The sequence below is a fragment of the Odocoileus virginianus genome, chromosome 21, assembly GCF_023699985.2.
Source record: "Odocoileus virginianus isolate 20LAN1187 ecotype Illinois chromosome 21, Ovbor_1.2, whole genome shotgun sequence".
NCBI classification, from domain to species: domain Eukaryota; kingdom Metazoa; phylum Chordata; class Mammalia; order Artiodactyla; family Cervidae; genus Odocoileus; species Odocoileus virginianus.
In genome coordinates, this window is record NC_069694.1 from 1,178,920 (window position 1) to 1,193,926 (window position 15,007).

The window sequence follows — 15,007 nt, forward strand, 5'->3', positions numbered from 1 at the left end:
AGAATAAGACTACTGCTTCCTGAGTTACTTTCTTAATATGTTACTTTCAGATGTAATATTAAAAATATTATCAAGAGCTACCATAAATCTTAGGATATATTTACTTACTGTCTTTTTCAGGTTTTTGTCTAAATGCTAATAAAACATACCTGAACTCAGGGATGTTATGGATGGATCTATATGTATTTTATATTTTTTTTCACATATATCACATTTAGAAAGTTTTTTCCTGAAACTAAGACAATAAGGCAACCTTTCTCTAAGAATATATGTATATATAATGTAGAGCTGTGTGTTACAATTCTTTCTAAAACGAGGCTTTATATTTTCATACAGGTGTGTGTATTTTCATGTTTTTTTCTAGTGATTTTCCATAAAAGCTAACTAAATTCTGCTCTTAAAAATGCTGAAAATGAAGTCTAATTGCTTTTGCAGTGTTAGATCTTTAAAATAGAAAGCACTGCAAGAATTTTTCTAAGATTATAGCCCAACTTACTAAATTGCTTAATCACGATGTAACAACGGAAATCCTCTTCTGTGTAATGATGCTTAGTATTGTTTCACCCTCGTTGGGAACTCCATACTTCTCAGTGCTGGTGCTCTCATGCAGAGCAGGTACTTTCTTTGCCTAGAATACTGTTTGTTATTTTGAAATATGATTATAAAACCATTGAATATTTGTTCACAGAACCTATTAATATAACAATTTTCCTCATGCTTCATTCACAGGTGAATATGTTGTTATGACGGTTTACTTTCACCTCAGACGGAAGATGGGTTATTTTATGATTCAAACATACATTCCCTGTATTATGACAGTAATTCTTTCTCAAGTTTCGTTCTGGATAAATAAGGAATCAGTTCCAGCTAGGACTGTATTTGGTAATTATAATTCATTTCTTGGTTATTTTTGTCCACCTTACATTTTCATTGTGATTCATGGGACTAGCCTTTAGATATCATCTCTGAGAAAATACTAAACAGTAATATATCTGGCTGTGCTAAGTAAAGAGTCACATAAGATTTCATTTTTATCAGCTAATACAAAGTAATAAAGCTTGAGAGGATAAGTGCAGTCCATCCTTTCGTTTAGGTCCCCATCAGATTTCCTTTATTGTGAACTGGCAGGTGAAGACCAAGTGTGAATCTGAATATAATTTCACTGTGGGTGATATTCTTGGGTGCCTAGCTTAATGCTGTGCAATTGAATTAAAATCATGTCCAGGTGTTAAAATGAAATGCACTGGGAGCTTAAAATAAAACAAAAGTCATGGATGAATGAATATGAAAGCCTTAGAAATATTTGCCTTTTAATGAAGAGGAACAAAAGGTTTAAATGCATTGAATTGAAAGTATTATATGCTTAGTTTATTAACTCATTGTTGTAGTCTATCTACACCTTATTTTCTGAATATGCCACAGTTTTTCTTTTTGTTTATATACTGGCTTCCTATGTATCATTTGTCAATGTATCAAATCCAGAACACATGAGTTTTAATTTTTTTAGCTGTTAATAAGCCTTTGCATATCAGCCATGCTTTTAAATATTACAATTAGTTATAATGATATTTAATTTAATATCTCTCTATTTTTTTTTTCTATTGATTGTGAGTGGAAAAGGCATTCAGTTATAGGACAAGAATGAAAATGATCAGAATTGCTCTGGAATGGAGGTATAGTCCCCATGAGAGAGGCCAGCTTCCCATTGCTTTTTTCTCTTTGGTAGAAAGTCAGATCGAAGCCATGATATAATACCCCTCTTCACACAAAAGCTGAAAGAATGCTGGTAAGAAGGAACTGAAGAGAGTGGGAACTTCTCATCCCACCCCGATCCATTTAGAGACTTTCTGATCAGGGCCATCTTAGTGTCTCAGTTGACCTGAATGTGGGGACATAGCCCACGGACACCCCCACTGCTTTAATCTTAGGTTTACTCAAGAAGGTTTTGGCATCTTACTGGGGAAACTCTTAGAGGAGGGTTAATGCTCCGGGCAGAGCGACCCCAAGAAGCCGCTGAGCAGGTGTAGTGGGACTGTCTGCTTCATAGATTTGCAAGGGTTCAATTAAAGAATAACTGCTCATTGCGAGTGTTGAAAAAACTTAGCTATTGAAAATAGATGGGAAGTGAAAGAGAGAAAACAACACATTCCAGTTTATTTTCCAGTGGGTCAGGGTTTAAAACCCACATCTGCCACTTAATTTCTCCATCCATGACATTGTGACACCACGTCTCTCTTTGCTAGACTTGTGGAGATTTAGAAGAATGTGTGGTGCTCATTACAGGGCATATGGCCCACTGAGCCATACTTGTTACTCCCAGATGCTCTATTATACAGGGGAGATTAATTTTGTTTTGACTTTGTTGCCTTGATTATTAACTGTTTTTAAAAGAAACCATGCATCTTTCTATTATGTAATGCTCTACACTCTGTAAAATTCTTTTTTCTTAATTGAAGTACAGTTGATTTGCAACATTGTGTTCAGTGCAGTTCAATCACTCAGTCATGTTTGACTCTTTGCCACCCCATGAACCGCAGCACGCTAGGCCTCCCTGTCCATCACCAACTCCCAGAGTCCACCCAAACTCATGTCCCTAGACTTGGTGATGCCATCCAGCCATCTCATCCTCTGTCGTCCCCTTCTCCTCCTGCTTCCAATCCCTCTCAGCATCAGGGTCTTTTCCAGTGAGTCAGCTCTTCCCATCAGGTGGCCCAAGTATTGAAGTTTCAGCTTCAGCATCAGTCCTTCCAATGAACACCCAGGACTGATCTCCTTTAGGATGGACTGGTTGGATCTCCTTGCAGAAAAAGGGACTCTCAAGAGTCTTCTCCAACACCACAGTTGAAAAGCATCAATTTTTCAGTGCTCAGCTTTCTTTGTAGTTCAACTTTCACATCCATACATGACTACTGGAAAAATCATAGCTTTGACTGGACGACCCTTTGTTGGCAAAGTAATGTCTCTGCTTTTTAATATGCTGTCTAGGTTGGCCATAACTTTCCTTCCAAGGAGTAAGCGTCTTTTTATTTCATGGCTGCAATCCATCTGCAGTGATTTTGGAGCCCCAAAAAATAAAGTCTGACACTGTTTCCACTGTTTCCCCATCTATGTGCTATGAAGTAATGGGACCAGATGCCATGATCTTAGTTTTCTGAATGTTGAGATTGAAGCTAACTTTTTCACTCTCCTCTTTCACTTCCATCAAGAGGCTCTTTAGTTCTTCTTCACTTTCTGCCATAAGGGTGGTGTCATCTGCACATCTGAGGTTATTGATATTTCTCCTGGTAATCTTGATTCCAGCTTGTGCTTCTTCCAGCCCAGCATTTCTCATGATGTACTCTGCATATAAGTTACATAAGCAGGGTGACAATATACAGCCTTGACTTACTCCTTTTCCTATTTGGAGCCAGTCTCTTTTTCCATGTCCAGTTCTAACGGTTGCTTCCTGACCTTCGTACAGATTTCTCAAGAGGCAGGTCAGGTGGTCTGGTATTCCCAACTCTTTCAGAATTTTCCACAGTTTATTGTGATCCACACAGCCAAAGGCTTGGCATAGTCAATAATAAATAAATAAATAAATAAAGCAGAAATAGATGTTTTTCTGGAACTCTCTTGCTTTTTCGACGATCCAGTAGATGTTGGCAATTTGATCTCTGGTTCCTCTGCCTTTTCTGAAACCAGCTTGAACATCTGGAAGTTCACGTATTGCTGAAGCCTGGCTTGAAGAATTTTGAGCATTACTTTACTAGCGTGTGAGATGAGTGCAATTGTGCAATAGTTTGAGCATTCTTTGGCATTGCCTTTCTTTGGGATTGGAATGAAAACTGACCTTTCGCAGTCCTGTGGCCACTGCTGAGTTTTCCAAATTTGCTGACATATTGAGTGCAGCACTTTTACAGCATCACCTTCCAGGATTTGAAATAGCTCAACTGGAATTCCATCACCTCCGCTAGCTTTGTTCATAGTGTTGCTTCCTAAGGCCCACTTGACTTCACATTCCAGGATGTCTGGCTCTAGGTGAGTGTGAGTGATCACACCAACGTGATTATCTGGGTCGTGAGGATCTTTTCTGTACAGTTCTTCTGTGTATTCTTGCCACCTCTTCTTAATATCTTCTGCTTCTGTTAGGTCCATACCATTTCTGTCCTTTATTCAGCCCATCTTTGCATAAATATTCCCTTGGTATCTCGAATTTTCTTGAAGAGATCTCGAGTCTTTCCCATTCTATTGTTTTCCTCTATTTCTTTGCATTGATCGCTGAGGAAGGCTTTCTTATCTCTCCTTGCGATTCTTTGGAACTCTGCATTCAAATGGGAATATCTTTCCTTTTCTCTTATGCTTTTTGCTTCTCTTCTTTTCACAGCTATTTGTAAGGCCTCCTCAGACAGCCATTTTGCTTTTTTGCATTTCTTTATCTTGGGGATGGCCTTGGTTCCTGTCTCCTGTACAATGTCACGAACCTCTGTCCATAATTCATCAGGCACTCTGTCAGATCTAGTCCCTTAAATCTATTTCTCACTTCCACTGTATAGTCATAAAGGATTTGATTTAGGTCAGACCTGAATGATCTAGTGGTTTTCCCCACTTTCTTCAATTTAAGTCTGAATTTGACAATAAAGGGTTCATGATCTGAACCACAGTCAGATCCAGGTCTTGTTTTCGCTGACTGTATAGAGCTTCTCCATCTTTGGCTGCAAAGAATATAATCAATCTGATTTCGGTGTCAACCATCTGGTGATGCCCATGTGTAGAGTCTTCTCCTGTGTTGTTGGAAGAGGGTGTTTGCTAAGAATAGTGTGTTCTCTTGGCAGAACTCTATTAGCCCTTGTCCTGCTTCATTCTGTACTCCAAGGCCAAATTTGCCTGTTACTCCAGGTGTTCCTTGACTTCCTGCTTTTGCATTCCAGTCCCCTATGATGAAAAGGACATCTTTTTTGGGTGTTAGTCTAGAAGCTCTTGTAGGTCTTCATAGAACTGTTCAACTTCAGCTTCTTCAGCATTACTGGTTGGGGCATAGACTTGGATTATCGTGATGTTGAATGGTTTGCCTTGGAAATGAACAGAGATCTTTCTGTCGTTTTTGAGATTGCATCCAAGTACTGCATTTTGGACTCTTTTGTTGACTATGATGGCTACTCCATTTCTTCTAAGGGATTCCTGCCCACAGCAGTAGATATAATGGTCATCTGAGTTAAATTCATCCATTTCAGTCCATCTTAGTTCGCTGATTCCTAGGATGTCGACGGTCACTCTGCCATCTCCTGTTTGACCATTTCCAGTTTGCCTTGATTCATGGACCTGACATTCCAGGTTCCTATGCAATATTGCTCTTTACAGCATTATTACAGCATTGTGTTAGTTTACATTATATAGCACAGTGACTCAGTATATATATGTAGATATATCTATAAACATATATGTATATATTTTTAGATTCTTTTTCCTTATAGATTATGACAAAATACTGAGTATACAGTCACCCTTGTTGTTTATCTATTTTATGTATGTAGTTTGCATGTTAATCCCAAACTCTTATTTTGTTCCTCCCACATCTTCTTCCCCTTTGGTAACCATAAGTTTCTTTTCTGTCTATGTTTCTGTTTCTGTTTTATAAATAAGTCCATTTTTATCAGTGTTTAGATTCTGCATGTAAGTGATATCCTATTAATATATAGTTTTCTTTCTCAGTCTGGTTACTTCCCCTCAGTATGATAATCTCTAGGTCCATCCGTGTTACCAACAAAAGATTCATTTGCTAAATGCTTGGTGTTCATTGTCTCATTCAGTGCAGTGAACACAGTTAACCTTGGGTGTGTACATCATGTATAAAGACAGCCTGACTGGGCAGAAACTTAAAGGCTGAGAACCAGATCAAAGTCCCTTAACTTTCGCTTGTACAAATAATATTAATGTTTCAGGAACTATCATCATTGAAGATAAGAATAAAATCACTTCCACATGTATTACCATCTTTATCCTATGCTCCTAAGTAATTTCTGCAGCAGAAAACATTGCCCCATTAATGATGCCTTTCATTAAGAGGTATCCACGTCAAAAGTGCAGACTCTGGAGCAAGATGGCCTAGGTTGTAACCTGAAGTCTACCATTTATTAGCTGTGAGCCTTCAGTGAGTTATTTCTGCCTGTTTCCTCAAGTGTTACAACAGGATGATTTGTGACTACTGCATAGGTTGCTGTGAGGATTCAGTGAGTTTATTTGGATACTCTTCTGACAGTCCGAGCTGCTGTTTCTCTCATTTTGAGACTTGCTACTTGATACTATCCCATGTGACTGTTCTCTTTATTTTATAGTTATTGTGATTGGTTGATGAGCTTTGAATGCTTTCTTGGTTGATTGCAAACTCATAGCCACTGTTCTGTCTCATTTGTCCCCAAATAATAGAAATTTCCAGTGGTATGTGTGGGGGAGAGCGTTGGTTATAGCTGTATCCATTCAATATTTCCTATCCAGATAAGCTAACATAAGGGAATTGTGTATCATACAGTAAGGATACTGGTAACACTAATAATAATGATAATAAAATTTGCCATGTACTGATAGAGATCATCTTATTTAATCTTCAGAATAACTCAGCAAGTTAGGCATTAGTAATTTTATATGGATAAGGATAGACACAAAGAGGTTAAGAAACTTGTATAAAATCATATATTGAAGTGATAAACCCAGAACAATTTCTGCCTCACTTTGAGAGCCCGCTCATGCCCGTCCGCCACTCTGCCTTTATGTGGTGGGGTGGGGTGGGGAGGCCGTCTGGGGACCCGGGAGCTCGCGGATGCCTTCGGCGCTGCTGCGTGGGTTTGCACGGCTATGTACTCTGCGCACTTTGTGGGGACTCTTCTATTTGCTGCTGACTGTGCTCCGGCACCGAGGTGCTGGTTTGGATTGACCAGGAAAATTATGCCCAATACTGAAGTCTTCTAAGACCTAAGATGTGCCAGAATAGTAACTATTTAATTGTTGAGATTTTCAGTGGAAGTTAAGTTTTAAGTATGTGGCGGGGGGGTGGTGAACAGTCTATTTCATATGAGACTCAAATAAAAAGAAATAATTCTGGCTAGCATTTATCTGTCCCAATTCTCATTTTTCTCTTTACTCAAGAAAGAATTTGCTGGGTAAGAGATGTTACTCGAGATCATGCAAAAACAAAAATGAATAAAAATTAGTGTAAATATGAGAAGTAGAGTATGCTAAGTTCTCCGGAAAGGTCTATCTCTAAAGATGTATGCCTCTTAAATTTTCTAGTTATTCCAATAGGGTAAAACATGAAATCTGAGTAAATGCCAGCTGGCATGTCTGCATCATTACTAGTTCATTTTCTAGGAGTGGCTGGCCCAAAATTCACTCCTGTGTATAGTCTTAGGCTACTCTTAGATGTCCTCTTCCAGCTCCTGGGCCAGCCAATATGGAGCATATTCAGCATTCTAAAAACAGGGCCTGGCATCAATATCTGAACTTGTCCAAAAAGTTCCATGGTTATTAAAGTATTTTGGGGTAGATGTGGTAACAGATGTACCGTCTTCCCATATGCAGAAGAAGCGTGGCTTCTTACCTGAGAGGTTAGCGTCTGTCGCTGTTTTCCTGGTGTCCATTGAACCAACTGCCTCACTAGACGCAGGTGCAAAGAGCCCATTCCTGTCGTGCTAGTTCTTTCTTAAAACTGAACTCCAGACAGAGAAACTTAATGTCTAAAGGGATGGCAATTTCAAACACTCAGCCAACTGTTTATGCCAGTTATTTTCTTAATTTTGCCAACAGTCTTAAAATAGGAACCATAATATCTGAAAGATCTTTCTGAAAATTTTTAAATCAAGTGTACTCTAGACAATAAAAAAGAAATGCAAAGCAGCCACATAGCCATATGTTGTTGAACATATTCATAAACTTGGTGATCTACCCTCCTTAACAGTCAGAAAGTCATTTTTGGATTCACAGCTCGATAATTGCATTAATATTCTGCTTACTTGTCATTAATGATGGAATTTCTTCTCATAATGCAGGAGAGAAAAAGACCATTACTGCTTATCCTCAGGAGAAATTGTTCTATTACCAAAAAATTGTTCAAAGCAACATGGATAATCTTAAGTTGTTTATATTTGAGTTTCAGATTCCTTTTTGATTACATTACGGTCTCTGTAAAACTTTCTGATTTCTGAGTAGTATTCTTGTTTAAATGGTACTGTTTATATTTTATTTTCAAGCTCTTTCAGTATAATTTCTATGCTATTAGAGGAAATATACCTAATAAAGTTGTAGAACAGTTTTGAATTCTTAATAGGCCATTTAACTCGCTATGAATAAGAAGAAAAACTTTGATTTATATTTAAATTTTGGAGCTAGAAGTTTTCAGAATTAATTTAGGGTTTATTCACTATCTCACAATGACATGGGGATGGTGCCATTTTCCTGAAATTTAACATAGAAGCCTAAAAATAAAAATAAAATAAAATAGAGGCCTAAACGTCCTGAGGTCTCTTTCTGAAACAAAGTCTAATAAGTTCACAATATTGCATTTTCATAAGCATTTAGATATTTATGTATTTGATTGAATAAACATATTTTAAGTCTGTTTTAAACTTATAAAATGTTAAAATATCACAAACATTTCTTTTAAAAGAGAATACAACCAAGTTCTCAACTTATTCCCTTTGTATGGTTTATGGAATATTTTTGAAAGATCGTAGCTCAGAAGTTACACAGTTGTTCTAACTTCTCATTTTAAAACTGACAATTCAGAAAGGATTGGGAAGAAAATGGATTGGTGAAAAGCTGAAAAAAGTATTTTTATTTACTACACATTTATCATGTGCTTGGCACTGTGTGAAATATGGTAAATCCCAAAGCGGTGTTCAACATTTCTTCCCTTAAGGAGTCAATGCTTAATGAAGTTGCGGAAACAAAGCCACACAAATGGAACAATTAGGGAACAATACAAGGTAGAATAGAATCAAGTGCCCAGTTGAAGAGACAATGTTATTTCTCCCTGCATCGAAATATTTTTATTCCTTCATTATTGCATGGGGCTCTCTGTCCCTTCACTTTAATATGTGACTTTAGGCTAGGGATTGGCATGGATTGGAATAAATAGTTTATGCCTTCATCATTGTTACTGTCTTCATCTTCATCATTCCAAACATCTGAGTGTATCAAATCAGGAGATTTCCTAAGTATTACATAGAATGATTTAAATGGATATGATAAATCTCCAAATAAATTTTCCAAACTTAACTACATAACATGGATTAGATCCACAGAGAAAGAGATAGGCAGAGAGGGGCAATTGTGCGAAAATTTAACATCCTTAAATCATGCATTTCTCTACAGTTTCAGTGGCAAGTGGGATTTTTCCATTGAGAATGGGGATTGACATTTTTCCAGGCTCTGCAGAAAAGGTTTTTCTGGAGATGATATGCTTCAGAAGCTTATTGATGGGAGAGAAATACTGTTATTCTTGTTACCAGTATTTTCCTGCCAACCATAAACTGAAGGGCCGTAGATATCCAGTCAAAGGAAATCAGTCCTGAATATTTATTGGAAGTACTGATGTTGAAGCTCCAATACTTTGGCCACCTAATTCGAAGAACTGACTCGATGGAAAAGACCCTGATGCCTGGAAAGATTGAAGGCAGGAAGAGAAGGGGACGACAGAGAATGAGATGGTTGGATGGCATCACCGACTCAATGGACATGAGTTTGAACAAGCTCTAGGAGTTGGTGATGGACAGGGAAGCCTGGCTTACTGCAGTCCATGGGGTCGCAAACAGTTGGACATCACTGAGTGACTGAACTGAACTGAGATGTCCAATATTTTTAAAACCAAATTGTTCTAGAAATCTATTTCTTGGGAGCATTCCTTCTGTTTTATATAAATTGAGCTATTTTATAACTAGTACATTTATTATTTTAATTCAATAGGTAATATTCAGGTAAAGATTTTGAGTGTATATAACTTATGGTTTTTCTGGTAGAGAGTTTCAATCACATGGGCCATGCCTACCCCAGGCATGAAGTTCTGATCCTTTAATTTCCAATTCTACCATCTTCCCACTGCTGGCTGAGAACCAGTGCTTCAGTGAGTCACACTTCCTGTTAGGTGTTCAGTTTCTCAGGTATATTGGCCTGGGTACTAATGTCAACCCAACATGTCAGTTGCCTGACATACTTTAAGTCTAAATAGTAAACTCAGTAAGTGGGTATCAAGTGAAACCCAGTGTGTTTTCCTAACTTAATCCAACTCACACTGAGCCAGTGATTGGAGGAGTCAGTATTTGAACCACATCTGTCTCTCACTCCAAAGCCTGTGTTAATTTCACTGAACCATTAGGATTGGAATCATATCAAAGATGGTTTGTTTTGAGTTATTATAAACTTTGTTACTGACACCCCACCAAATTTCCAGATCTTTTTGTTTGGTTGTTTTTTTCTGTGTAGAAGTAACCAGAAAGTATTTTGTCTCTTTGCTCTTTTCCTTTGAAGGAATAACCACAGTCCTGACCATGACCACGCTGAGCATCAGTGCCCGGCATTCTTTACCCAAAGTGTCCTATGCGACTGCCATGGATTGGTTCATAGCTGTCTGCTTTGCTTTTGTATTTTCGGCCCTTATTGAGTTTGCTGCCGTCAACTACTTTACCAATGTTCAAATGGAAAAGGCCAAAAGGAAGACATCAAAAGCCCCCCAGGAAACTTCGGCTGCTCCAGTGCTGAGAGAAAAGCATCTTGAAACACCTCTGCAGGTATTTCACTTAATACCTATTAGCTCATGATTTTAGCATCTTGGTGAAATTTCCATTGCCGGGGGAAAAGCTAGGAAGTTGAAAATCCCAACGATAATTTGTAACTCATTTAAATATTCAAAAAAATGTTAAAGGATAATCATAAATTTCAACTTTGAAACTATGATTAATGGCTTAAAAATTAAACAGCTCTGGATGAGACAGATGTACTTGGAGCTAGTTCAAATGAAAGTTCAGAATTTAAAACTTTTTAACATTTAGGGAGCAAAATCTTATGTATGCACTTAAGAGAAATCTGTGGATACCCTTAAGCAGGTTGGAAAAGCATCCTTGTAGAGTTCATTGAACAAAATAAAGCAGCGATTCTTAGCATGGCTCTGCATTAGAACTGCCCCCATGGGGCTGTGCCCTTGTGTGAAAAAAGAAAAGAAAACCAATAAACAAGAAGACTCCTAGGTGCAGGTGATATCCATCCAAGACTGAGAAGTCTTGTCCTAAAGAGACAGATCTAAAAGGATATGAAAGTATATAAGAGCTACTGTAATTTAATTTGGGCACATAAGTGATTCTGCAAAATAAAAAAAATTAAAAAGTGACTTTTGGATACCAGCTGTACAGAAATAGCAAATCATCATGAAAATGAGAAAGCAAGCAGTCATCACCTCCTCCTCCTCCTCCTCTCCTCCTCCTCTGAGACTCCGCTATCTCTCTCTCATTTTCTTCCCTGAATCAAAGAAGTATCTATGGTCACTTATACACAGCCTTATTGTAGTTGCTGCCACAAATGAGTCTAAAGCTCCTTTTGTCTGCATGTGCCCAAATCAAAGTGTATGTAAGTCACCAACACTATTCTCTATAGGTAATAACTCATCCCCTTAATTATTCAAACATGCATTCATTCTTTTTTTTCACTCATTCACCAAATACACATGTAATACCAACTATGCACCAGACACTGTTGATGATCTGAGAAACAAAGGCATACAAAGCCCTCTGACAATTATCTTACTCTATGGACTTACATTTAAGTATGTAGGACAAGGGAGACAGAAAATTTATAAAAAATGTATATATATAGCAAAACAGGTACATTAGACGGTGCATTGCTTTGATAGCGCTGAACCACCAAAGTGGGAAGGAAATGCTAGGGCCTTGTGGCAACAGTGGAATTAGGTTCCGAGACCAGGCAGTCAGGAGGTCCTCCCAGGGAAGATGCCAGTAGAACAAATGAGGTTAGCCGTTTACCGGGCAGGTATGAGCTGGTAAGTGTCCTTCAGTTTATAGCTCTCCTTCCCAGGACAGGATCCGGGCACCGGTTCTCTAAGAATGACAGATGAGCTGATAGAAAAATTACTGTCCTTCCATTAAAGTAAGTTTGGATAGCTTACATTTTCTTCTAAAGAAATCAATTTCATCAAGATTTTCAAAATTATTAGGATGAATTTTGTTTACTATTGTCAGATAAAAAACTCATTATCAACAGCTTTATTCCCTTTCCCTCTCCCCCATAAGTGATGTTGTGTCCTTTCTGCCTTTTATTGTTGTTTTGTTGTGTTTGTTGTTTTGATTTGTTGTATTGAGGCCTTGGTAGAATAATTCTGTCTACCGTTCCTTTAAAAAACTATCCTGTGTTTATTTATTTGCTTTTTATTCTTATTGTTGACTTAAGATTTATTTTAATTTCATCTTTGTGCAGGTTAATTTTGTTACTCTTTTTCTAGCATTTTGAGTTTAGTTCTTAGTCTATTTTCATTGTTTCTTATTTAATAATAAAGTTTCCTTCATTGCAATGAGATTTCCTTTGCATACAGCTTTGGCCATAATTCATAACTTTTTAATGATATATTATCATAATTATTTGCTAAATATTCTGCAATTATGCTGCTATTTTTCTATATAAGCTCATAATTATTTGGAAGATAATAAGTTCCAAAAGCGATATTGTTTGTTTATCTAGCTTCATTGTATTTTTAGTTGAACCACCTTATGTTCAGAAATGTTACCTGTATAGATTTGAATGTTACTGATATTTTCATTGTGGCCTGAATTATACTAAAGCTGATAAATGTTTGATGGAAATTAAGGAGTCGACTATTAGTTACTAATTTTACCTAAAACATTATTATGTCACCTTTTAATAACTTTATAAATCACTTCTTTTCTTCTTGATCTTTCAAATACCAAGAAAGTTAAGAAAAATTCTCCAAAAATGAGATTGTGTTAGTTTAGCATTTTAACTAGTTTTGTCTTGTGCATATTGATGCTATGATACTCAACATGTAAAGATTTATAACAGCTCTATTTTCATTTAACTCTGTGAATTTGATCATAAAATAACCTCTTTGGTGATATTCCATATAATGCTCCTTGAATTCTACTTGGTCTGATTTCATTAACTTTTATATTCTTTCTTAATTAACTTTTATAATGCATTTTTATTGCTAAATTTTCACATTCTTTATTTTTTCATATACTTTGAAAGCTATCTGTCCTGTTATTATATAACCATTGTTTATCTTTTAGCTTTTAAAACAACATATTTCAACTTACCATTTTCTAATACTGTGGAAGTTATTAAATATATTGACTTTTCCTTGTAGCTATCAGCTCCCCCTGATCCCAGGATTGCTAAAGTCTAAAGATCCTGCATTTGGAGACATTATGTATATATATACATATATATGTGTATATATGTGTATACATATATATGTATACACACACCGATATCTATGTAGTTTTTTTCTGTTTATAATGATTTGATGTGGTTCTCTTTTCATTTTTGCAAGGTGATAAGACTCCTTGCATAGTGTTATTGTATATACTTGAAAGTACTGCTTAACTAGCATAAAGCTATTCTGCAGAATTTCCAAAGGCGGGATGAGAAGTAATACCGCCTTGAAGCATATTTTCTGACTGTAACAGTTGTGATCACTGATGAATGCTAGCGTTGCCGCGTCCGGTTGGCTAAGTCTGCTTGGATTCTGTCAGTCCTCTTGGCAGCATTGGCCTCACGCTGTGTGCAAACGGCCTGACAAAGAATCAGATGATGAAATTTGTTTGTGAAGGGCATAGAGTCATGGTCTTTACAGGTTTGGAAGGAATTTATAATAAATTTCATCAAAATATATGTCCACATCCTCTCCAGTGTGTAGCCATGTTTGTATTATAACTGGGATCTCCAGAGCAGTTTCCTTGAAGAATCTGTGTTCTAAGGACTGTGATTAATGAGTTGGCCATCCATCCTCCAGAGCACATATTGCTGCCAGAACACACCTGGCTCTGGGGCTTCAGTTGTCATTGAATACTTTCAGGAAGTTTAGCTTTGAAGGTTGAGAATGCATTAAAATTGAGGAAGGGAAGGAGACAGAGAAAAACATAGATAAATAAGGAGAAGGAAATCAAGAAGGGGAAAGAGTATGTTAAGAGCAAGAGTTTAAAATATGTTGCTGCAAGGAAGTATTCTAATCATCTTAGTAAGTTTGGATTTTCAGTATAGATTTTAATCAAATAGTTAAAATTGTATTATTCTAATGTGTTCCAACTTGTGTAGCTGTTTGCTTATTTGAATAATGCTGCCTTAGTTTAAAATGTGTTTAAACTCCTCACAATATTTGATAATTCACTGGTCCTTTGGGAAAGCTCACTAGTCGTTTGATTCATGGTCACTATATGTGACCTATGGACTGTTAATGGCCTAGCAGAGTTTTATGGTTACCATTTTTATTTCTTGGGAATTGGAAAGCTTATGGTTTATGGAATATTCATGAAGCAAGGAGAAAAGGCCGACTGGCAGACTCTAAGAGCATCCACGGGCAGCCTGAGTGTGTTTTTAGGCATCAGGAGGGAAAGTGGATGTTTTGCTTCTGTGACATTACTGTAATTCTGGCTTTGACTTTGCCCTTCCAGTATTTAAGCTGAGCTCTATTTTCGTGGATCTATCTTTCTATACACTTACTGCTTCTTAGAGTGCCTGCTTGCTCACTGACACAGGTGATCTGGGTTAACAGGATGTTTTGGAAAATAAGTAACTATAAAATGTGGAGATTTCTTAATAAAATCATATTTTAACAATTATTTGAAAATATATTCCACAGTTCTTGTTCAGTCAGAAAGTATACATTAATGTATGCACATTGTATATTGTGAAAAAATCCCATGATATAATGACTAAAATTCCTTGGACTTTTGCATTGTGTCAGGTACTGTGTGATATGCTTATCATGTGCTAATTAATTGCAAGCTCACAATAACTG

The 15,007-nt window shown here is 37.0% G+C and overlaps 1 protein-coding gene across 4 annotated transcripts in view; it reads left to right on the plus strand.

Annotated features, from left to right (window-relative positions):
* The window catches only part of GABRA4 (gamma-aminobutyric acid type A receptor subunit alpha4), a 233,124-nt gene that overhangs the window by 19,911 nt on the left and 198,206 nt on the right, over positions 1 to 15,007 (plus strand). For 2 of the 4 annotated variants that reach the window (XM_070451941.1, XM_070451939.1), the window contains exons 7-8: positions 730 to 882; positions 10,495 to 10,754. In XM_070451941.1, the coding sequence (XP_070308042.1) occupies positions 730 to 882; positions 10,495 to 10,754 (413 nt within the window). Of the gene's footprint in view, positions 1 to 729; positions 883 to 10,494; positions 10,755 to 13,354; positions 14,837 to 15,007 lie in introns of those variants that run through there. The other 2 variants (XM_070451942.1, XM_070451940.1) reach the window with 2 other exon arrangements.